Source organism: Mustela nivalis (assembly GCF_964662115.1).
Source record: "Mustela nivalis genome assembly, chromosome: 1".
NCBI classification, from domain to species: Eukaryota; Metazoa; Chordata; class Mammalia; order Carnivora; family Mustelidae; genus Mustela; species Mustela nivalis.
The window spans coordinates 158,018,463-158,042,196 of record NC_139020.1 but is presented as its reverse complement, the minus strand read 5'-3'; the positions used below and the strand labels follow the sequence as shown (position 1 = coordinate 158,042,196).

The following is a 23,734-nucleotide window of genomic DNA, read 5'->3' as shown; positions in this document are numbered from 1 at the left end:
TCCCTTCACATCTGGGACACCCTGTGCAGACCTAGGAGTGTGAGAGTAGCCTTGGGGTACTCCCAAGTACGGATGATCTCCCTGCCTTGTGATGTTTTGGACTGTTCTCCCCATTCTCTGTTCCAGGGATTTTTTTTTTCTTTTTCAGAACTTTGCTTTTTGCTTATGTTTTGTAATGTAAAAGAGGAAGAAGTATAAATTGTAACTGACCTAAAAAAGATTTCAGTTGCTAGTTGTCTTGTGTTCACTTTTTGATTCTTAAATCAATATATAGTATGGCTCCTGTGTGGTTATATAAGATTGAACATTAAAAATAAAACTCACTTGGGGCACCTGGATGTCTCAGTCGGTTAAGCTTGATCCCAGAGTCCTGGAATTGAGCCCTACGTTGGGCTCACTGCTCAGCGGGGAACCTGCTTCTCCTCCTCCCTCTGCCTCTCCCCCCCAGCTCATGTTCTCCCTCACTCTGCTCTCTTTCTCCCAGATAAATAAATAAATAAATAATCTTTAAAGAAAAAGGCAATAAAATTGGCTTTATGCCTTTGCTCTGGTTATTTGTTTTCAGTGAAGCACAACTGGGAGTCTATGATAGAAGCAATTCAGAATCACATTGGCTCTCTAAACTGGGGCTACAGGCTGTCCCTGAGGGAGAAGGCTGTGACCTATGTCAATTCTTATGGAGAATTTGTTGAACATCATAAAATAAAGGTATTGTTTATTTTGTCATGTTTGTTGCTTTTCTTTACTATTGCTTGAACTTGCCTTGATCTGAAATTCTGTGTTGTATGTTACGGACTCACACTGACATGCGTGAGTACACATGTTGCCTCATGTGCACCTGTTTCTTCCTGTGCTGATTGCAAAGAGCCTGCTAAATTGCAGGAATTGCCTTTTAAAGAGATCTTCATTTAAAGTGATTTTTTGCCTTTTGATTTTATTACTACCTTATAAGAAAATGTTTAGAATAAACTAAACTAAAAAATGAAAAATTTTAGTAGGTAATTCTTTTTTAAAATGAAACCTTAGGTGGGGGATGGGCAAAATGCAATGAATAGTCACGACGATGAAGGTACAGCCTGGGGAATTGGTTGGGGGTGTTGTAGTAGCGTTGTTTGGGGACAGATGGGACAGATGGGGACAGATGTGGAGCATGTTGTGTTGTATGGACTTGTCAAATCACTATGTTGTAAAAAAAAAAAATCACTATTGAAACTGATGGAACATTGTGTCTCAACTGCACTTCCATAAAAAGAATAATTAAAAAAATAAAATGAAACCTTAACTAGAACTCCAAATGTTATTCAAAGACATATTAATAAAAGTAGTATAAAATTAGTGTATTTTACAAGCTTTGTCATGTTTACATAGTGTAAGAGCCGCAAGTAAGGAAAATGAGATTGTTGTGCTGAACAGAAGAATTTTAAATTGGAGTTATATAAGACAATGAGATACAACCCTCAACACCTAGTTTTTGGACTCTGCTTTCCTAGCACAGTATGCAAGGATCTTGGGGGGGATTTAAGATTATTTTGTAGTCATTTATTATCTCTGGAAAGGGGTGGAGTAGTCTGTTGAAAGCTTCCCCTTTTGAAACCATATGTGGGCCCGTTTGAATTACATCACTCACATGAAACATCATAGAAATACGAGTCAGGGTAGTTTAGTTCTCAAATTGTGGCATGGCTGGCATGGTTGGTTGAATAAGCCAGTTGTTTGGAAGCATACCTTCCTCTTTTCTGTGTTTCCACATTTATTGATAACCAAGGTCTGCTCAGTTGCTCCTGCTAGAAATCTCAGGTTTCCCCCATCCCACCCCTACATCCTGGGCTTCTCTTTCCTGACCCTCTGGAGCAGGTGCCTGTCTCCAGGCTGCCCTCCCTCGGTCCCATCATTGAAACCACCCTCTTATTTAAACACCTTCATTGGTTTTTGAATTTTTTTTTTTTTTTTGGTTTTTGAATTTTTTAAGGAAAAAATGGATTTATGAATTACTCATATAATTGAAAATATGCACACAATGAATAACCTTTCTTGATTTCCCATAGCTGAAATCTTTAGAATGGTGAATAAAGGTGTTAGCCTTTGGCAGGAATTTTGTGTCCCTTCACCGTGATGCACCCCCTGCCTTTCCTGCCACTTTCTGACCACTTGCTGTCCCCCAGACACCTGCTGCTTTCAGGCCTGTGTTCTTTTCTATGCACTGTTCTCTCTGTAGGTTTCCGTTCTTCTCAAATCTTCTCACTTTCTGGTCTCCACTCGAAATACCACCACTATTGAAGCCGCCCTTGGCTGGCATTCCAGTCCCCTACTGCACCTCTACTGGGCTCTTTTGGTGGCTGTTTTATGAAGACTTCTCTTTTCTGTGTTGGTGCTTATCACCAACTGCATTATTATTTTTGCATGTCCACTCCGGTTGGGTGGGAAGCTCTATAATTAGTTGTCCATTCTCTGATACTCTACTGTGTTTGTAGCAAAAGTTGAAATTTACTTTTCTCTTTTCAAGGCAACCAATAGAAAAGGACAGGAAACTTACTATACTGCTGGCAAATTTGTCCTAGCAACAGGCCAGAGACCCCGCTATTTAGGAATCCCAGGAGATAAAGAGTACTGTATTACTAGGTAAGATTAAACAGGCTATTGTAACCTTAAATTGTGTTGTGCTTATGTGTCCGATTTATTTAGTCCCTGATATTATTTCACAGAAGATTTGAATTGATGGCAAGTAAGTATAATGAGATTTTTTAAAATTTATTTTTATTTGACAGATAGAGATCACAAGTAGGCAGAGAGGCAGGCAGAGCGAGAGGGAGGAGGAAGCAGGCTCCCCGTTGAGCAGAGAGCCTGATGCGGGGCTCGATCACAGGACCCTAGGAGCATGACCTGAGCCGAAGGCAGAGGCTTTAACTCACTGAGCCACACGGGCGCCCTGCAAATAAGTATAATGAAAGAAGCTAAGCGGGTAACATTATGAAGCCCAGAGAAAATAAGCTTAGGTAGATAATAAGGTCAAATTTATGCACACATAAATGCTATATGATTCTAGGTAATTGCTCAGCAAGGTCTGGGAGATTGGCTCTGAATTTCATGGAGGCCAGAGCAAAGAAGTAAATAAAATAGCTTTGTGGTTTAGCATCTATCTGATAATAATGGACCAGTTGATCAGGAGAAGCATGGCTCTTCCCAATACTGGGACTTAATAGTAATTATCCCTGATGGTTACAGAGAGGACATTTTATAATTCAGGACAATGACTTTCAAACTTTTTTCACCAGATGCACATACATAACTAATGAATCATCGAATGCTACACCTGAAACTAATGATGTACTTATGTTGGCTAATTAAATTTAAATTAAAAAGAAATGTGTTTTTCATGACATTATTGTTCAGGTGAACACATGCACATACGCAAAACAAACCAAACCATATTTCTTCTTATCACATGTAATGTAGTCTAATATTTTCTAGTCTATTTCAGTTTTTAAAACATCTTCACTTATGATTCACTAATTTGATTTTGAAAAACCTGAGATATATTTCTTACTCTACAGTGGACACTCTTTAAAATGCCAAAAGACTCTTTCTGTTAATGTTTCTTCATTCCAGCACCAGGTTGCCATGCAGCCAACAGAAGACCACTACGCATCAAAACCTGTGTATTCACTTTTACTTCATTTTTATTGCCTACATGTTCCTTTTGTTGTTTTTATTTTTCAGTGATGACCTTTTTTCTCTGCCTTATTGCCCTGGCAAAACATTAGTGGTGGGTGCGTCTTATGTTGCTCTGGAATGTGGCGGGTTTCTTGCTGGAATTGGCTTAGACGTCACGATTATGGTGCGCTCAATCCTTCTTCGTGGCTTTGATCAAGAAATGGCAGAGAAAGTGGGTTCCTACATGGAGCAACATGGTGTTAAGTTCTTAAGAAAATTTGTACCTGTGATGGTAAGTCTGAAAGGCGTTTGGAATTCCTTTTATTTTCAGGTTTTTGTTATTTTTTTTAAGTTTTTTATTCTGGCTCTCCTTCCTTCATTTCATGAAATAAATTAGTCTATACTCACTAGGACACCTTAAAGATAGTGCTCCCCCCTCCAGTCCACACCACTGACCTGCACGTTCCCTCTGTCCTCCCCACCCTTTCCGCTTATACTTGAAGGTGTCCTTGCTCCTCTCAGGCTTTCAGTGTGCTCTCACCTTCTCTCACTTTTTCAGGGATGCCTCATCACTAGTTAATCATCTTTTCCACTCTGTCATTCCCACCAGTGTCTCTCTACTTTAAACAAAAAAGTCCTCCCTTACCCTCTCTGCCCTTTTGTGTGGGTCCCTATTTTTCTTTTCCTGTTCACAAGGAAACTTCTATACATGCTCCTGCTTTCTTGCCTCCGTTTTCCACTTCAGCCAACTCTCAGCTGGTTCCATCCCTGTTCCTATGAAATTGCATGCCGGGGTCTGTGGCAAACTCTGCTGTCAAACCCAGTGGTCATATCTCTGCCCTTATGTAGTGGGGCTTCTGGGCAGTGTTTGGTGAAATTGACTTTCCTTCCATTTGAAATTCTGTCCATTCTTGAGCTCTCTGGTCTCACAGCCTGTGTTTCCACATGTCTTCAACCTGTAAATGATAGAGCACCTGCTTCCTCTTCTCTTCTCTGCACTTGTTACCTGGGATGTCTTCTTTAGGTCCATACTTTATTATCTCAATGCTAATGACTTTCAGATTTATATACCCTGCTTGGGCATCTCTTCTGAACTCCACACCCATTTTCACAGTTGACTATGGGATATCTCCACTTGAACTCCTCATAAACATTTCAGATTTATTAAGACAAAAATGAAATTCTTGATTTTCTTTCTAAGTGTATTCCCCAGCTCATCTTTCTGGCCTATCTCAGTACTCAGTAAGCAGTATTACAGTATACACAATTTATTAAGTCAACACCTGGAAAGTATCCCTCATCCCTTCTATTATGGTACCACCAACCAATCTGTTAATTTATTTCCACCTCCAGACTGTATCTTGTTACAGTCCTTTTTTTCTCTATATTTACTTTTTTTTTTTTTTTTTAAGATTTTGTTTATTTATTTGACACAGAGACAGAGAGATCACAAGTAGGCAGAGAGAGATGGGGAAGCAGGCTCCCTGTCGAGCAGAGAGCCCGATTCGGGACTTGATCCCAGGACCCTGAAATCATGACCTGAGCTGAAGGCAGAGGCTTAATCCACTGAGCCACCCAGGCGCCCCTCTCTATCTTTACTTAGTTGAGAAACCTACATGCGCACATGTGTACACCCTCTGACCCATTTATTTTCTGTCACCTTTGGATAGAATCATTACATTTTTTTATCCTTACTAGGTTCAGCAGTTGGATAAAGGTTCACCTGGAAAGCTGAAAGTAGTGGCTAAATCCACTGAAGGACCAGAAACTATTGAAGAAATATATAATACAGTAAGTTTTTAGTTTATAAACAGTTAAGTGGTTGAACACACTCATAAATTAGCACAGATGAACTTTATGGGAAAATTCTACTAGCCTTAACTTTTTTCCTTTTGATTCTTTGTAAAACTATAATAAAACGGTAGGTAGTTGAGCTGTTGACATTTGGTAGTTTTTGGTGTACATGAGAAATATAAGAAAATATGTGTGTATGGATAATTTATACATAGAACAAAATCTGGAAGCTGATATATCTGACTGTTATAAGTACTTATTTCTGGGGCATTAGACATCTTCTACATTTGGGCATTTTAATATTTTCAATAAAAATTGGGTATCTTATAATAAAAAATTATAATAAAGATCTTTTTATTTTCAAAAACAATATAAAATCTGCAAACAATGTGAATAGTCCATGGACTATATTGGGTGGCAACAGTTCTAATTTAAACTGATATTTGGATGTTAACATTTCTTTGGTAAATAATAATACATTTATGTTTTATATACTGATATATGTGTAATTGTTTTTAGTTAAAAAAAGGAAATAATATGGGGAGGATCAACAAAGCCAAAAATAAGAAAACAAAATAAATCAACCCCAGTTGAGAGTTTTATGAGGATTGTACTGGATATATAAATCAATTGGTAACTTTTTATTGCAATATTTAGTCTTCTCTCCATGAACATGGTATATCTGCCTCTTAATTTGTCTTCAATAACTCCTAACAAAGTTAACAAATTTCTCTACATGCAAATCAAGAACATCTTTTAGATTTATCCTCAGGTATTTACTATATTTTTATGTAGTCATGAATGGTATTTTTTTGAGAAAATGTCATTCTTTTTAACAGTGGCTGGTATATAGGAATGCTGCCAATTTGTGTGTTTTGATTTAGCATACCATAATCTTGCTAAACTCTTACTTGATAATTTATCTTAGATTATTTTAAGTTTTCTTTGTATGCCTTCATACTATTTATAAATAACAAAAGTTTTGTTTCCTACTTTTTGCTCTTTCCCTTTTTATTTCTTTTTTTGGTGTGTGTAAGTACACTAGCTGGGACCTCCAAGAAATGGCAGTGGTAGGCATTCTGCCTTGTTCTCAGTATTGAAAGTTCTGTGTTTCATCATTAAAAAGTAATGTTTTCTGCAGGATTTTGTTAGATATTCTTTTTTTTTTTTAAAGATTTTATTTATTTATTTGACAGAGAGAAATCACAAGTAGATAGAGAAGCAGGCAGAGAAAGAGAGGGGGAAGCAGGCTCCCTGCTGAGCAGAGAGCCTGATGCGGGACTCGATCCCAGGACCCTGAGATCATGACCAGAGCCGAAGGCAGCGGCTTAACCCACTGAGCCACCCAGGCGCCCTTTTGTTAGATATTCTTAATTAAGTTAAAGGATTTCTTTTCTTTTTTGTTTTCCAGGGGTTGTTTGGTTATTTCTTTTTTGTTTTTTAAAACTCACAAGTAGATGTTTGTTTGTAACAGTCTTTCTTTTGTAGCTGTTGATCAAAAATTTTTTCTTTCATCTGTTAATGTGTTGAATTACATTGATTTCCTAATGTTCAACCAACTCTGTGTTCCTGGTATAAACCCAACTTGGTAATGGTTCTTTTTATATACTGTTGGATTTCGTTCTTTAGAATTTTTGCATTAATATTCATGAATTGTATTGGCTAATGATTTTCCTTTCGTATATTGCACTTTTCAGATTTGCATATCAAGGTTTTTTTAGCTCATGAGAGAAGTTTGGAGTATAACCTCTTTATTCTCTGGAAGCATTTTTGTAATGTTAGAATTGGTTCTTCATCTGCTTGATAGAATTCACTGATATGTAACCATCTAGGCCTAGAATTTTCTATAGATGTAAGAATTTGACCACTGATTGAATTTCTTTAACAGCCATAGGACTTTTAAGGCTATTTTTTTTCTGAGTTACTTTAGATTAGTTAAATTTCTAGGAATTAGTTTATTTCATCTAAGTTCTTAAATGTATTGGTATAAAGTTATTCACAGTATTGGAATTTTAAATTGTTTACTTTGATAATGTGTAATTTACATGTAGTGAAATGCACATTTCTTAGATGTACATTTCAGTCAGTTTTGACAAATGTACATGTTTATATCATCCATACTTATGTGAAGGTAATAGAATATTTCTGTGAGTTCAGAAAGCTCTCCCAAATCCCTTCCCACTCCCTGACCCAAACAACCCTATTCTGATTCTGTCACCATAGACTAGTTTTGCCTATTCTAGGTGTCACAGGAATAGAACTATTTGATATGTACTTTTCGTATTTCATCCATGTTGTTGTGTGTCTGTAGTTAGTTCTTATTGTATGAATTATATAACTGTAAGTTTGTATGGGTATGTCACAGTTTGTTCATTTTCCTGTGGATGTACACCTAGGCTGTTTGTAGTTTGGGCTATTGTGACTTAAACTGCTATGAAGTCTTCTTGCATAAGCCCTTGTAGACCTATGTGTTCATTTCTTATAGGTTAATACCTAGGAATGAAATTAAATGGTCATAGGATAGTTTCTGTGTTTAACTTTTTGAGAAACTGCCAAACAGCTTCTGAATGAATGAATCACTTTATATTTCCATGAGCTGACGTGGGATTTTTGGTTATCCCATGTGGTCAACTTTGGGCTTGTCCAGATTTTTCATTTTAGCCAGTTTTGTGCATGTGTAGTGGTCTCTTATTATGGTTCTAATCTGTGCCTTCCTGATGACTAATGATGTTGAGGAACTTATCATGTGTTTACTGGCCATTTATTATATTTTCCATTATGAAGTCTCTGTTTAAATGTTTGGTCCATTTTTGTTCAGTTATTTTAATTTTTATTCTTTTTTTATATAATTTTTTATTTTTTATAAACATATATTTTTATCCCCAGGGGTACAGGTCTGTGAATCACCAGGTTTACACACTTCACAGCACTCACCAAAGCACATACCCTCCCCAATGTCCATAATCCCACCCCCTTCTCCCAAACCCCCTCCCCCCAGCAACCCTCAGTTTGTTTTGTGAGATTAAGAGTCACTTATGGTTTGTCTCCCTCCCAATCCCATCTTGTTTCATTTATTCTTCTCCTACCCACTTAAGCCCCCATGTTGCATCACCACTTCCTCATATCAGGGAGATCATATGATAGTTGTCTTTCTCTGCTTGACTTATTTCGCTAAGCATGACATGCTCTAGATCCATCCATGTTGTCGCAAATGGCAAGATTTCATTTCTTTTGATGGCTGCATAGTATTCCATTGTGTATATATACCACATCTTCTTGATCCATTCATCTGTGGATGGACATCTAGGTTCTTTCCATAGTTTGGCTATTGTGGACCTTGCTGCTATAAACATTCGGGTGCACGTGCCCCTTTGGATCACTACGTTTGTATCTTTAGGGTAAATACCCAATAGTGCAATTACTGGGTCATAGGGCAGTTCTATTTTCAACATTTTGAGGAACCTCCATGCTGTTTTCCAGAGTGGCTGCACCAGCTTGCATTCCCACCAACAGTGTAGGAGGGTTCCCCTTTCTCCGCATCCTCGCCAGCATCTGTCATTTCCTGACTTGTTGATTTTAGCCATTCTGACTGGTGTGAGGTGATATCTCATTGTGGTTTTGATTTGTATTTCCCTGATGCCGAGTGATATGGAGCACTTTTTCATGTGTCTGTTGGCCATCTGGATGTCTTCTTTGCAGAAATGTCTGTTCATGTCCTCTGCCCATTTCTTGATTGGATTATTTGTTCTTTGGGTGTTGAGTTTGCTAAGTTCTTTATAGATTCTGGACACTAGTCCTTTATCTGATATGTCGTTTGCAAATATCTTCTCCCATTCTGTCAGTTGTCTTTTGATTTTGTTAACTGTTTCCTTTGCTGTGCAAAAGCTTTTGATCTTGATGAAATCCCAAGAGTTCATTTTTGCCCTTGCTTCCCTTGCCTTTGGCGTTGTTCCTAGGAAGATGTTGCTGCGGCTGAGGTCGAAGAGGTTGCTGCCTGTGTTCTCCTCAAGGATTTTGATGGATTCCTTTCTCACATTGAGGTCCTTCATCCATTTTGAGTCTATTTTCGTGTGTGGTGTAAGGAAATGGTCCAATTTCATTTTTCTGCATGTGGCTGTCCAATTTTCCCAGCACCATTTATTGAAGAGGCTGTCTTTTTTCCATTGGACATTCTTTCCTGCTTTGTCGAAGATTAGTTGGCTGTAGAGCTGAGGGTCTATTTCTGGGCTCTCTATTCTGTTCCATTGATCTATGGGTCTGTTTTTGTGCCAGTACCATGCTGTCTTGATGATGACAGCTTTGTAATAGAGCTTGAAGTCCGGAATTGTGATGCCACCAACGTTGGCTTTCTTTTTCAATATCCCTTTGGCTATTCGAGGTCTTTTCTGGTTCCATATAAATTTTAGCATTATTTGTTCCATTTCTTTGAAAAAGATGGATGGTACTTGGATAGGAATTGCATTAAATGTGTAGATTGCTTTAGGTAGCATAGACATTTTCACAATATTTATTCTTCCAATCCAGGAGCATGGAACATTTTTCCATTTCTTTGTGTCTTCCTCAATTTCTTTCATGAGTACTTTATAGTTTTCTGAGTATAGATTCTGTGTCTCTTTGGTTAGGTTTATTCCTAGGTATCTTATGGTTTTGGGTGCAATTGTAAATGGGATTGACTCCTTAATTTCCGTTTCTTCTGTCTTGCTGTTGGTGTAGAGAAATGCAACTGATTTCTGTGCATTGATTTTATATCCTGACACTTTACTGAATTCCTGTATAAGTTCTAGCAGTTTTGGAGTGGAGTCTTTTGGGTTTTCCACATATAGTATCATATCATCTGCGAAGAGTGATAATTTGACTTCTTCTTTGCCGATTTGGATGCCTTTAATTTCCTTTTGTTGTCTGATTGCTGAGGCTAGGACCTCTAGTACTATGTTGAATAGCAGTGGTGATAATGGACATCCCTGCCGTGTTCCTGACCTTAGCGGAAAAGTTTTCAGTTTTTCTCCATTGAGAATGATATTTGCGGTGGGTTTTTCATAGATGGCTTTGATGATATTGAGGTATGTGCCCTCTATCCCTACACTTTGAAGAGTTTTGATCAGGAAGGGATGCTGTACTTTGTCAAATGCTTTTTCAGCATCTATTGAGAGTATCATATGGTTCTTGTTCTTTCTTTTATTGATGTGTTGTATCACATTGACTGATTTGCAGATGTTGAACCAACCTTGCAGCCCTGGAATAAATCCCACTTGGTCGTGGTGAATAATCTTTTTAATGTACTGTTGAATCCTATTGGCTAGTATTTTGTTGAGTATTTTCGCATCTGTGTTCATCAAGGATATTGGTCTATAGCTCTCTTTTTTGGTCGGATCCTTGTCTGGTTTTGGGATCAAGGTGATGCTGGCCTCATAAAATGAGTTTGGAAGTTTTCCTTCCATTTCTATTTTTTGGAACAGTTTTAGGAGAATAGGAATTAGTTCTACTTTAAATGTTTGGTAGAATTCCCCCGGGAAGCCGTCTGGCCCTGGGCTTTTGTTTGTTTGGAGATTTTTAATGACTGTTTCAATCTCCTTACTGGTTATGGGTCTGTTCAGGCTTTCTATTTCTTCCTGGTTCAGTTGTGGTAGTTTATATGTCTCTAGGAATGCATCCATTTCTTCCAGATTGTCAAATTTATTGGCGTAGAGTTGCTCATAGTATGTTCTTATAATAGTTTGTATTTCTTTGGTGTTAGTTGTGATCTCTCCTCTTTCATTCATGATTTTATTTATTTGGGTCCTTTCTCTTTTCTTTTTGATAAGTCGGGCCAGGGGTTTATCAATTTTATTAATTCTTTCAAAGAACCAGCTCCTAGTTTTGTTGATTTGTTCTATTGTTTTTTTGGTTTCTATTTCATTGATTTCTGCTCTGATCTTTATGATTTCTCTTCTCCTGCTGGGCTTAGGGTTTCTTTCTTGTTCTTTCTCCAGCTCCTTTAGGTGTAGCATTAGGTTGTGTACCTGAGACCTTTCTTGTTTCTTGAGAAAGGCTTGTACCGCTATATGTTTTCCTCTCAGGACTGCCTTTGTTGTGTCCCACAGATTTTGAACCGTTGTATTTTCATTATCATTTGTTTCCATGATTTTTTTTCAATTCTTCTTTAATTTCCCGGTTGACCCATTCATTCTTTAGAAGGATGCTGTTTAGTCTCCATGTATTTGGGTTCTTTTCAAACTTCCTTTTGTGGTTGAGTTCTAGCTTTAGAGCATTGTGGTCTGAAAATATGCAGGGAATGATCCCAATCTTTTGATACCGGTTGAGTCCTGATTTAGGACCACGGATGTGATCTATTCTCGAGAATGTTCCATGTGCACTAGAGAAGAATGTGTATTCTGTTGCTTTGGGATGAAATGTTCTGAATATATCTGTGATGTCCATCTGGTCTAGTGTGTCATTTAAGGCCTTTATTTCCTTGCTGATCTTTTGCTTGGATGATCTGTCCATTTCCGTGAGGGGAGTGTTAAAGTCCCCTACTATTATTGTATTATTTTTGATGTGTTTCTTTGATTTTGTTATTAATTGGTTCATATAGTTGGCTGCTCCCACGTTGGGGGCATAGATATTTAAAATTGTTAAATCTTCTTGTTGGACACACCCTTTGAGTATGATATAGTGTCCTTCCTCATCTCTTATTATAGTCTTTGGCTTAAAATCTAATTGATCTGATATAAGGATTACCACTCCTGCTTTCTTCTGATGTCCATTAGCATGGTGAATTCTTTTCCACCCCCTCACTTTAAATCTGGAGGTGTCTTCGGGCTTAAAATGAGTTTCTTGGAGGCAACATACAGATGGGTTTTGTTTTTTTATCCATTCTGATACCCTGTGTTTTTTGACAGGGGCATTTAGCCCATTAACATTCAGGGTAACTATTGAGAGATATGAATTTAGGGCCATTGTATTGCCTGTAAGGTGACTGTTACTGTATATGGTCTCTGTTCCTTTCTGATCTACCACTTGTAGGCTCTCTCTTTGCTTAGAGGACCCCTTTCAAGATTTCCTGTAGAGCTGGTTTGGTGTTTGCAAATTCTTTCAGTTGTTGTTTGTCCTGGAAGCTTTTAATCTCTCCTTCTATTTTCAATGATAGCCTAGCTGGATATAGTGTTCTGGGCTGCATGTTTTTCTCATTTAGTGCTCTGAAAATATCATGCCAGCTCTTTCTGGCCTGCCAGGTCTCTGTGGATAAGTCAGCTGCCAATCTAATATTTTTACCATTGTATGTTACAGACTTCTTTTCCCGGGCTGCTTTCAGGATTTTCTCTTTGTCACTGAGACTTGTAAATTTTACTATTAGGTGACGGGGTGTGGGCCTATTCTTATTGATTTTGAGGGGCGTTCTCTAAACCTCCTGATTTTTGATGCTCGTTCCCTTTGCCATATTGGGGAAATTCTCCCCAATAATTCTCTCTAGTATACCTTCTGCTCCTCTCTCTCTTTCTTCTTCTTCTGGAATCCCAATTATTCTAATGTTGTTTCGTCTTATGGTGTCACTTATCTCTTGAATTCTCCCCTCGTGGTCCAGGAGCTGTTTGTCCCTCTTTTGCTCAGCTTCTTTATTCTCTGTCATTTGGTCTTCTATATCACTAATTCTTTCTTCTGCCTCATTTATCCTAGCAGTGAGAGCCTCCATTTTTTATTGCACCTCATTAATAGCTTTTTTGATTTCAACTTGGTTAGATTTTAGTTCTTTTATTTCTCCAGAAAGGGCTTTTATATCTCTCGAGAGGGTTTCTCTAATCTCTTCCATGCCTTTTTCGATCCCGGCTAGAACCTTGAGAATTGTCATTCTGAACTCTAGATCTGATATTGATTAGGTCCCTAGCCTTCGGTACTGCCTCTTGTTCTTTTTTTTGTGTTGAATTTTTCCGTCTTGTCATTTTGTCCAGATAAGAGTATATGAAAGGGCAAGGAAAATACTAAAAGGGTGGCAACAACCCCAGGAAAATATGCTTTAACCAAATTAGAAGAGATCCCAAATCGTGAGGGGGGAGAAAGGGGATAAAAAGCGGTTCAAAAAGGAAGAAAGAAAAAAAAAGAAAAAAAGAAAAAAAGAAAAGAAAACAATTTTAAAAAAGAAAACAAATAAGAAAAATATAAAAAAGAAAAAATATATATATTGGATAAACTAGTTAAAAAACGTTAAAAAAGGAAAAGGTAAAAGTTAAAAAAATTTACCTGAAGGCGAGAAAAAAAACAAAAAATGAAAAAGAAAAAAATTAAATTAACTGCAAGACTAAAAAAAAATCACAGGGAAAAAGCCATGAGTTCCGTGCTTTGCTTTCTCCTCCTCTAGAATTCTGCTGCTCTCCTTGGTATTGAAACCGCACTCCTTGGTAGGTGAACTTGGTCTCGGCTGGATTTCTTGTATATCTTCTGGGGGAGGGGCCTGTTGTAGTGATTCTCAAGTGTCTTTGCCCCAGGCGGAATTGTACCGCCCTTATCAGGGGCCGGGGTGAGTAATCCGCTCGGATTTGCTTTCAGGAGCTTTTGTTCCCTGAGCGCTTTCGGTAGAGTTCCGGAGGACGGGAATACAAATGGCGGCCTCCTGGTCTCCGGCCCGGAGGAGGCGAGAGCCCAGGGCCCCACTCCTCAGTGCGCCCTCAGAGAACAGCGCCAGTTACTCCTGTCTGCCTGACCTCTGGCCGCGCTCCGAGCTCACTGAGCCTGCGACCGGTTCAAGGTAACACTGAGCTGTGAGCTTACTGTTGGCTCTGTCTCTGTAGCCGGCTTTCCCGTTCCAATACCCGCAAGCTCTGCGACACTCAGACACCCCCGATCCTTCTGTGACCCTGTGGGACCTGAGGCCACGCTGACCCCGCGTGAGCTTCGCCCCGGTTTAGCCTCTGGAGCGATGTCCCTCAGCGGAACAGACTTTTAAAAGTCCTGATTGTGCGCGGTTACTCCTCCGCTTGCCGGGAACCGGCCCCTTCGCTTGCCGGGAACCAGCCCCTCCCCCCGGGGTCTATCTTCCCGTCGCTTTGGATTCACTTCTCCGCCGGTCCTACCTTTCAGAAAGTGGTTGTTTTTCTGTTTCCAGAATTGCTGTTCTTCTTCTCATCGATCTGCCGATGGATTTTCAGGTGTTTGCAATCTTTAGATAAGCTATCTAGCTGATCTCCGGCTAGCTGAAGTAGTCTCAGCCTGCTACTTCTCCGCCATCTTGACTCCTCCCCCTTAATTTTTATTCTTGAATTGAAGTTTTGTATATATCTTGAATACATTCCATTTTCAGGTAGATAATAAGTTGTGAATATTTTCTTTCCATTTGTGACTTCCCTATTCACTTTTTATGGTATCTTTTGATGAGCAGTAGTTTTAAAATTTCTATGAAGTTGAGTTTATCAATTTTTTTATTTATGGTTAATGCTTTCTGTGTGCTCTAAGGAATCTTTTTACCCAATGGTCATGAAGCTCTTCTCTTATATTTTCTTCTTGAAGCTTTATAGTTTTATTTTTTATGTTCAGTTCTGTAATACATCTTGAATTAATTTTTGTTTATAGAATAAGGTAGGAATATGGGTTCTTTTTCTTCCATGTGGGTATTTGTTGAAAGACTTTCCTTTCAACATTTGTTTGTTGAAAAGACTTCCCTTTTTCCACTAAGTTGCTTTGGTGCCTTTGTTGAAGGAATTTGACCATTTACTGTGGGTCTGTTTCTGCACTCTTAATCCCATCATCCACTTGTCTCCTTTTACCACATTGTTTTCAGTATTGAAGCTTTATAGCAAATTTTAGACTGGTGCAGTAAGTCCTTCAGCTTTCATCAGGTCCTTTACATTTTCATATAACTTTTAAAAAGCAGCTTGTTGATTTCTACCAGAAAAAGTTTTGCTGGGATTTTGATTGGAATTATATTGATTATATAGACCAGTTTGGAAGAAATGAGCATCTTAACAATATTGAGTTTTCTGGTGTATGAACTTCATAGATCTGTTTGTTTATCTATGTTTTTCTTGCAGTATTTTATCATTTTGCTTTAGAGGTCTCTCATGTGTTTTGCTAAATTTGTCTCCACATATTTCATGTTTTGAAGGTATTATAAAATGGTATTTTAAATTTTTAAATTTTCACTGCTTAGTTGGTAGTATATAGAAATATAAATGATTTTTGTATGTTGTCCTTATTGTAGATTCTTGGGGTTAACATCTGCATATACAGCCAGATTTGTTCTTTTTAAAAAATTAGCCTGCCTTTTATTTCTTCCTCTTGCCTGTTGCACTGGTTAAGTCCTCCAGTACAACGTCGAATAGAAATTGCTTGAGAGTGGGCATCCTCATCTTGCTTCCACCTGAGAGGTGAAGCATTCAGACTTTCATCATTGCTAGGATGTAAGCTGTAGATTTTTTTTTTAAAATAAAGTGCCTTTTCACAGATTGGGGAAGTTTTCTTTTATTCTTAATCTGCTGAGGACTGACTATATTAAAATCCTCAAATGGTGCTAAATTTTATCAAATTCTTTTCCCATATCTATTGGGTGATGATTAAATTGTTTTCTCCATTATTTGGTTAATATGATTAATCACATTGATTGATTTTTGCATGTTGAACCAAATTTGTATTTTGGGGACAAACCTCAGTTGGTCATGATCAATTATCCTTTTTATATATTGCTATATTTCATTTTCTAGCTAACAATTTATTAAATATTCTGCATCTGTGTTAATGAGGACTATGGGCTTATAATTTTATTTTAATATCCTTTTTGATTTTTATGTCAGTTGTTTATGCTGGTCTCACAAAAAAGAGTTGGGAAGTGTTCCCTCCTCTTTTTTTTCTGGAAGAGTTTGTATCCCATTATTAGTATTTCTTACTTAAATTTTGATAGACTTTACCAGTAAAGTCATTTGGGTCTTGAGTTAATTTATGGACAGTTTGCAATTTGTGGATTCAGTTTCTGCAATGAGTATAGGATATGTTCCTCTGCTAGGATTGCCATAAAAAAACACCACAGACTGAGTGTCTAAACAGAAATTTAGTTTCTTACAGTTCTGGAGGCTGGAAGTCAGATCATGGTGTCAGCAGGTTTGGTTTCTTCTGAGGCCTTTCCTTGGCTTGCAGATAGCACCTTCTTCTTGGGTCCTCACGTGGTTGCCCCTCAGTCTGTGTCATCTGTGTCCTAATTGCCTCTTTTTATAAAGGACATCAGTCATATAAAGGCCCCACCCTAATGGCCTCATTTTAACCTTAATTACTTCTTTAATGGCCCTGTCTCCAAATACATTACATTCTGAGGCACTGGAACTTAGGACTTTAACATGTGAATTTGGTGCGGGGACATAATTTAGGATATAACATAGAGTTATTTTAGATTTGCATGTGTGTGACTTGGTGAACTGTCTTTCAAAGGATGTTTCATCTAAGCTGTCACCTTTATTGGCATAGGGTATTCATAGTGTTCTGTTATTGTCCTTTTTATGTCTGAAGGATTTGTAGTGATGTTCCTTTCATTCCCAACATTGACCAATTTCTGTTTTGGATCTCACTCTTAACATAGGTTTTGTTAGCCATTGGTCGTGCCTCCTGTACAAGGAAAATAGGCTTGGAGAAGATTGGTGTCAAAGTCAATGAAAAGTAAGTACATGTGGGATCATTGCACTGTTGCTACACAAAGCAAAATGTTTCTACAGATTACCTCTTGGAAATTCTCATTTAATTAATAAGATGCAAAATTTTAATGCTCTGAGTTTATTTCACAGCAAGTGCTGTGCCAGCTCTGTATTAATTAGTTTTTTTTATTAATGAATCAGTAACTCTTTAGTGTGTACCTTAAAGAACTGATATATTAACCAGTAATTTTAAAAAATAAATTGTGGAAATGTCTTAACCCACTGTTTGATTTAGAATTAATTTTTATATTGTTGGTCAAGCAAGCAGAAAAATTTCAAAACTCTAGTGCAACTCTGGGGGAAATCAGGAGCTATAGTTGGCATCCAAAAAATGTGTATGGTTTCAGGTGGTTTTTTGGAGCTACAGAAACCCTTATGATTCAAGCCATTGATCTTATAGAGATTGATAACCTGAGGAGCCTCTCTTCTTAGAGGGAGGCCTTTGTTCTATGTATTTAGTCATTTTCTCTTGGAAAAGTTAGTGTTAGTCATCCAGAAGTACAGAATGAATCATAATGTATTTGTTTCCTTTCCAAAATCCAATAGGAGTGGCAAAATACCAGTAAACGACGTGGAACAGACCAACGTACCCTATGTTTATGCTGTTGGGGATATTCTGGAGGGTAAACTTGAGCTCACACCCATTGCTATACAGGCAGGCAAGCTGCTGGCTCGCAGACTTTTTGCTGGCTCTTTGGAAAAGGTGAGGTTCCTACTTTTGAGATGATATCTAGATAAAAATTGTGATTAGAAAAATCAGTACAAACATCACTTGTATACTTGTTTTGCAGGGAAAGAGTTCATCACAGATAAATTAGTATTTAGTAATAATTTTTAACAATTATCATTTGAGTGTCTGCTGTGTGCAGGATGTCATGCTAGGTGACATACAGGGGATTGGCATGGTTCCAGGGCCAAAGGGTTTCCCAGGAGAGTGGAAGATCATGAGTAATATAAGACAAGGGGCAGTTAGTTGTCACTTATTGGACTGGTAAAGGGATCCGAGATGGGCGATCGTTGGCCCTGGCTTTAGTGTCTGCTGGTGTGTGAACCTGGTCAAGTTGTTTCAAATCTCCATGCCTCAGTTTCACCTCTGCCAAGTGTGAAGGTGATGATTTCTACTATCTCCTGCACCTTTCGTTGTCTTCAACCAAAGATGTGGGACGGGCTTTGTGGGATGAATAATTCAAAACCAAGGAAGCAAAGCACAGAGCTTTTCTGGTAAGAGATAATGTATTTGCAAACATGACTCTCAGCAGGACTGTGAGCAGTCTGTTAGAGTTCCGCTGTGCTCTCCTCCACGAGAGCATGTGAACGTGTGGAAGTATTGGTGGATGAAGGGCCTGGGTGGGGGTGAGGAATGCTAAATGTTTTGTCCTAAGGGACAAAGAATTGTCCCTTCCATAATGCTTAGAGCATTTGGAGTGTGTGTGGGCAGAGCACTTGGGAATAGAGGCATACAACTGGGAATAAGGCTAGAAAATTTATTTGGTGCCAGCTCATCAAAAATCTCTCATGCTGGGGGTGCCTGGGTGGCTCAGTGGGTTAAGCCTCTGCCTTTGGCTCAGGTCATGATCTCAGGATCCTGGGATTGAACCCTGCATTGGGCTCTCTGCTCAGCAGGGAGCCTGCTTCCCCTCCCCATGCCTGCCTCTCTGCCTACTTGTGCTCTCTATCAAATAAATAAATAAACTTTTTAAAAAAAATACTAAAAAAAAAAAATCTCTCATGCCAACCACATAAAGAATTGGAATGGCCTTCTCTATGCAGTGGGAACTCTTGAAGACCTTTATTTCCTCCATCTTTCTATTTGTAAAGGTGTCAAACCACAGGAAGAATAGTAATAATCACCCATATTACCCTTTCTTCCACATTTCCCAGTTATTACTATTTTGCCATTTGGCTCTTTCTTTTTTTCAGAATATTTATGTGTACAATGTGTGTATTTTACTGCCAGAGCCTTTTTAAAAAAATTTATTTATTTTCAGTGTTCCAAAATTCATTGTTAATGCACCACACCCAGTACTCCATGCAATAACGTGCCCTCCTTAATACCCACCCCCAGGCTTACCCAACCCCCCACTCCCCTCCCCTCCAAAACACTCAGTTTGTTTCTCAGAGTCCACAGTCTCTCATGGATTGTCTCCCTCTCTGATTTCCCCCAACTCCCTTCTCTCCATCTCCCATTCCAGAGCTTTTTAGGTAGTTTGCAGGTGTCAGCGGCTTTGGCCCCTATATACTTCAGCATGCATCTCCTGATAACAAGCATCTTCTTCCATAACCAGTTTCATCATTCTATCTGAGAAACTGAACAAAAATATGATACTGTTCAGATTTCCTCAGATTTCCATTAAGCATATATAGCCGGACGTGTTGATTCCTGTGGTATATTTAGCTCTTCCGACTCTTAAGTCTCTTTTAACCTGCAATGGTTCCCCTGACTTTACTTTCCTGCTTGTGTGTGTGTGTGTGTGTGTGTGTGTGTGTGTGTGTGTTTACTTTCCTGGTGGTTTTATTTTTTATGACTTTGATTTTTGATGAGTCCAGACTACTTTCCTTGTGCAATGTCTCATGTTTTGGGTTTCTTTGATTGTTTAACATGATTAGGGTCAGGAGAAATCTTTTGAGTACGTCTTCTTAATAAATGTTGCTCCGCTCTGCTTGTTGTGTCATGCCAGGTGCCTTGCGAGGTCATGAGGGAAGACCTGGAACATAGAGGGAGGCATTGCTGGAGAGGGCAACAAGGGCACAGCTCTGCGGGCATCAGTGGGTGGGACCGGGATGCCGAACATACAGTGTGGTAATGAAGTTAGCATCTCGGGGTGTATGGAGGGGGATTAGTTGCCAAATGCTTTAAGAAGTTAATCAAGGCAGCCGTGGGGTGGAGAGATCTGAAGACGCAGCCGTGTGTTTAGTGTGAAGAAAGAAAGAACTTAAAGGTACGAGGACTAGAAGGAAGGCAACAAGGAGGGCAAGATGAAGTCAAGTTTAGGTGGAGGAGATGGCTGAAGATGTGGAGAAAGTGTTTTAGATGAAAGGAAGAAAGATTGAGGAATTTTCTGTTGATTATTCTTACTTGATTGGAAACAGGAGACAGAGGGATCTGTTCAAAATGAGGCTTCCCCTGTAAGCCATGGGACATAGGGTCAGCTGCTGGTTGATATAGCTGATCCTTGGGGCAGCTGGATGGCTTAGTCATTCAGCGTCTGCCTTTGGCTCAGGTCATGATCCCATGGTCCTAGGATCAAGCCCCACATGGGGCTCCATGCTCAGTGGGGAGCCTGCTTCTCCCTCTTCCACTTCCCCTGCTTGTGTTCCCTCTCTTGCTGTCAAATAAATAAGTAAAATCTTTAAAAAAATATATAGCTGACCCTTGAATATGGTATGGGTCCCCTTAAGTGTAGATTCTTGTCAATAAACACAACACAGTGCTGAAAATGTATTCTCTCCCTTGTGATTTTCTTAGTAACATTTTCCTTTCTCTAGTTTACTTTATTGTGAGAATATAATATACAGTACATATAATATAAAAATATGCATTAATCGACTAATTTACATTATTGGTAAGGCTTCCAGTCATAGGTAGGCTATTAGTTAAGTTGGGGGGTCAGGAGTTATATGGGGATTTTTGACTGCAAGGGGGTCAGCATCCGAACCCCTACAAGGGCCAACTGTAAATGGGATGATGAGTTTTTCCAGGCCTAACAGAAGTCATAAAATACCAAGATTATCCCTATGGTTATGTGTTTTTTTTCCTAGCCATGTTAGAAAAAGGAAAAAACGCTTGGCTTACCCACAAATTTGCAGGTTAGCAAATGTGAAGTGTGTTAGAGCATCTAAGTTCAAGATTCTAGGCTGATGTATGTTATACATAATATGCCTCATTGATGTGGGGATACCTCGTGGATTTGATTTGTTTTTGTTTGGGGTAACAAAAAGTAGAAACTTACTCACATTAGGCAGACTGAGGGGGTTTCCTATGAGGATCCTATGGATTGGTAAGTTGAAACACTGCCTTAGAACAAGCGCCATGCTAAGGCTGGGCCACACTGCATTTGGAGCTGGAACTGGGCTGGGGTCAGGACTGTTCTGGGGCCCTGGCACACAGGTGGGGGTTTCACAGGGTGCTCTACTGGTAGCCTTACTTGGCCCTAGCTCCACTGGTGCATTTCTTCCTATTCCACTACCACCGGGGGATTCTTCCTTTGCTTCTAACTCATCTTCTTGCAAAAGAAAGAATTTGATTGATGTAGCTCACCTTTTTCTACATAGATTCTGGCTAGCTTTCTCATTACCTTTCTTTGGGTTAGAGGTCACCCTTTACCTAATCACCTACAACCTGTTGGCAGGGTTGGGGGGACATGTAGTGCAAAGGACAGTGTCGCCCCTTGAGGGCAGGCCTAGTGACCTTCATCTCTGGTTGTACCCTCTGCCCTTTCTCTGATCCTGCACACTGCTCTCTCTCCACACACGGTTCTAATGTGCTTGCACCAGTGTGCTCTGGTTCTCCATGCTGTCACAGTCTCTTCCAGGCAGGGTTGCGACCAGCACTCACACTCACTTTCCCGCAGGTAAGTGCCTGGAACTGCTGAAAGAGGCAGGTAGAGCTCAGAGTCTGCAGTCTTCCCATGATGTCCACCCATGCTCTGCCTCGTCTAATAAGGGGTCTTTGGGGTTCTCTCAAAACCATAGGATCTCTAAGAACCCGTGTTAGCCACCCCTTTACACTATGCCATCTCCCCTTGATGGTAGGGCAGTCACCCAGTCTCACACTGTTCAACTGCTTCTTTGCTCATCTCTGTGGCAGTTAGGTGCATGGCCAATGGTGGCTGGTCCCATCTGTGGGCCCCTGGCCAGGTTGTGATCTCTGCTCTGGAGTTGGGCTCACCCCCTACTCTGAGTGTAACTATAAATTCCCTGAGGTGGTGAAATGGAAGAATCAGTCACATTGGACCAGGCTTATTTATTTTCCTCTTAGAAATGTATGTAATGTAGATTTTTGATGTGAAAAGTGTCACAAAATAAGCAGATGTGATTTGTTTATTTTTCAGTGTGATTATGTTAATGTCCCGACTACAGTGTTTACTCCTTTGGAATATGGCTGCTGTGGATTATCTGAGGAGAAAGCTATTGAAGTGCATAGAAAAGAGAATCTCGAGGTAAGATTGTGTTTTACAGCTTACTTTTTCAGAATTTGTCTTTGAATCAGCTGACTTTGCAGTCACTTTTTGTTTTGCAAGTTACCATAATGGTTAGAGTGTAGGAAATCATATTCCTATTTTGGGAAAATAAGAAATTAAGTAATTTAAACCCTATTTCTCTAGCCAATAATAATCATACAGTTGGGGGGAGGGGATAAAAGATGTATGTGTTAGGACTTTTGAGTTGTAAGTGACAAATGTCTATTTGAGTAGCTTATACAAGAAAGCACAAGTTATTATAAGAATTTTTGGAATGCAGGAGTATATCAAGGCCTTAGGAAGGGATGGGAACTAGACACTGCAAGACCGTCTCAACTCATATATGCTTGCAGACTTTATTTGCTTCTGGAATGTACATAGCAACCAAAATGCCCTTTCTTCCACAAACAAGTTTTTTCTATAGTTTTGGTCTTAGGAGGAACTGATGGACTCCCTGTTTCTCAGTCTTAATTCTGAGTTATGGAAGAGGACATCTGAGTGGTCCAGTTTGGATCAGCTATCCACCCACTTCCATTCAGCGTGGCCAGAGTCAGGCTCCTGTCCCATCAACAGGGGACATCTGCATTGTGGATGGGCTCAGTGGTGGGGAGGGTGGGCAGTTCCCTGGGTTGTAAACCTGGTTGTGGGCTGTGAGCTGTCAGAGTCTCAAAAAGATGAAGGGGAGGTGAACCATGAGAGACTATGGACTCTGAAAAACAATCTGAGGGGTTTTAAGTGGTGGGGGGGTGGGAGGTTGGGGGAACCAGGTGGTGGGTGTTAGAGAGGGCACGGACTGCATGGAGCATTGGGTGTGGTGCAAAAACAATGAATACTGTTACGCTGAAAATAAATTAAAAAAAAAATGTCACCAGCACATGTTTATTTCCACCTGCCCTTAACACCCGCCCCATGCAATCATAACAAGCTTATAAATATTTTATTACATTGCAGTTTTATGGGTAGTTTGAGTGGCTTTTTTTCTGCACACCCTTCCAACATAGGAGGGATAGGGAGAAATAAAAAGAGCTAGTACTTGATGTTTTCAGCAAAAGAGATTTGAAATCTCACTCCTCTCCCTTGAAGTCACGTCAATTACTGGCAATTCCTTGAAATCATAGCACTAGTTAAATAGCCTGATGACTAACTGAAGCTCTTGTTTACATCTCTTGTATTGGGAAAATGAGCGATTAAAACTTTATAATGTTGGGGGCGCCTGGGTGGCTCAGTGGGTTAAAGCCTCTGCCTTCAGCTCAGGTCATGATCCCGGGGTCCTGGGATCGAGCCCCACATCGGGCTCTCTGCTCAGCGGGGAGCCTGCTTCCTCCTCTCTCTCTCTGCCTGCCTCTCTGCCTACTTGTGATCTCTGTCTGTCAAATAAATAAATAAAATCTTTAAAAAAAAAACTTTATAATGTTGTTTTAGATAAGAAATATGTGTTTTACAGGACATTACTTGACCAGCATT

The 23,734-nt window shown here is 39.4% G+C and overlaps 1 protein-coding gene across 1 annotated transcript in view; it reads left to right on the top strand.

The window, feature by feature from the left end:
* The window catches only part of TXNRD3 (thioredoxin reductase 3), a 72,186-nt gene that overhangs the window by 25,990 nt on the left and 22,462 nt on the right, over positions 1-23,734 (top strand). The window contains exons 7-13 of the mRNA XM_082746784.1: positions 566-708; positions 2,504-2,619; positions 3,718-3,943; positions 5,350-5,442; positions 16,979-17,055; positions 17,637-17,793; positions 22,142-22,249. Coding sequence (XP_082602910.1) covers positions 566-708; positions 2,504-2,619; positions 3,718-3,943; positions 5,350-5,442; positions 16,979-17,055; positions 17,637-17,793; positions 22,142-22,249 — 920 coding nt within the window. The remainder of the gene's footprint in view (positions 1-565; positions 709-2,503; positions 2,620-3,717; positions 3,944-5,349; positions 5,443-16,978; positions 17,056-17,636; positions 17,794-22,141; positions 22,250-23,734) is intronic.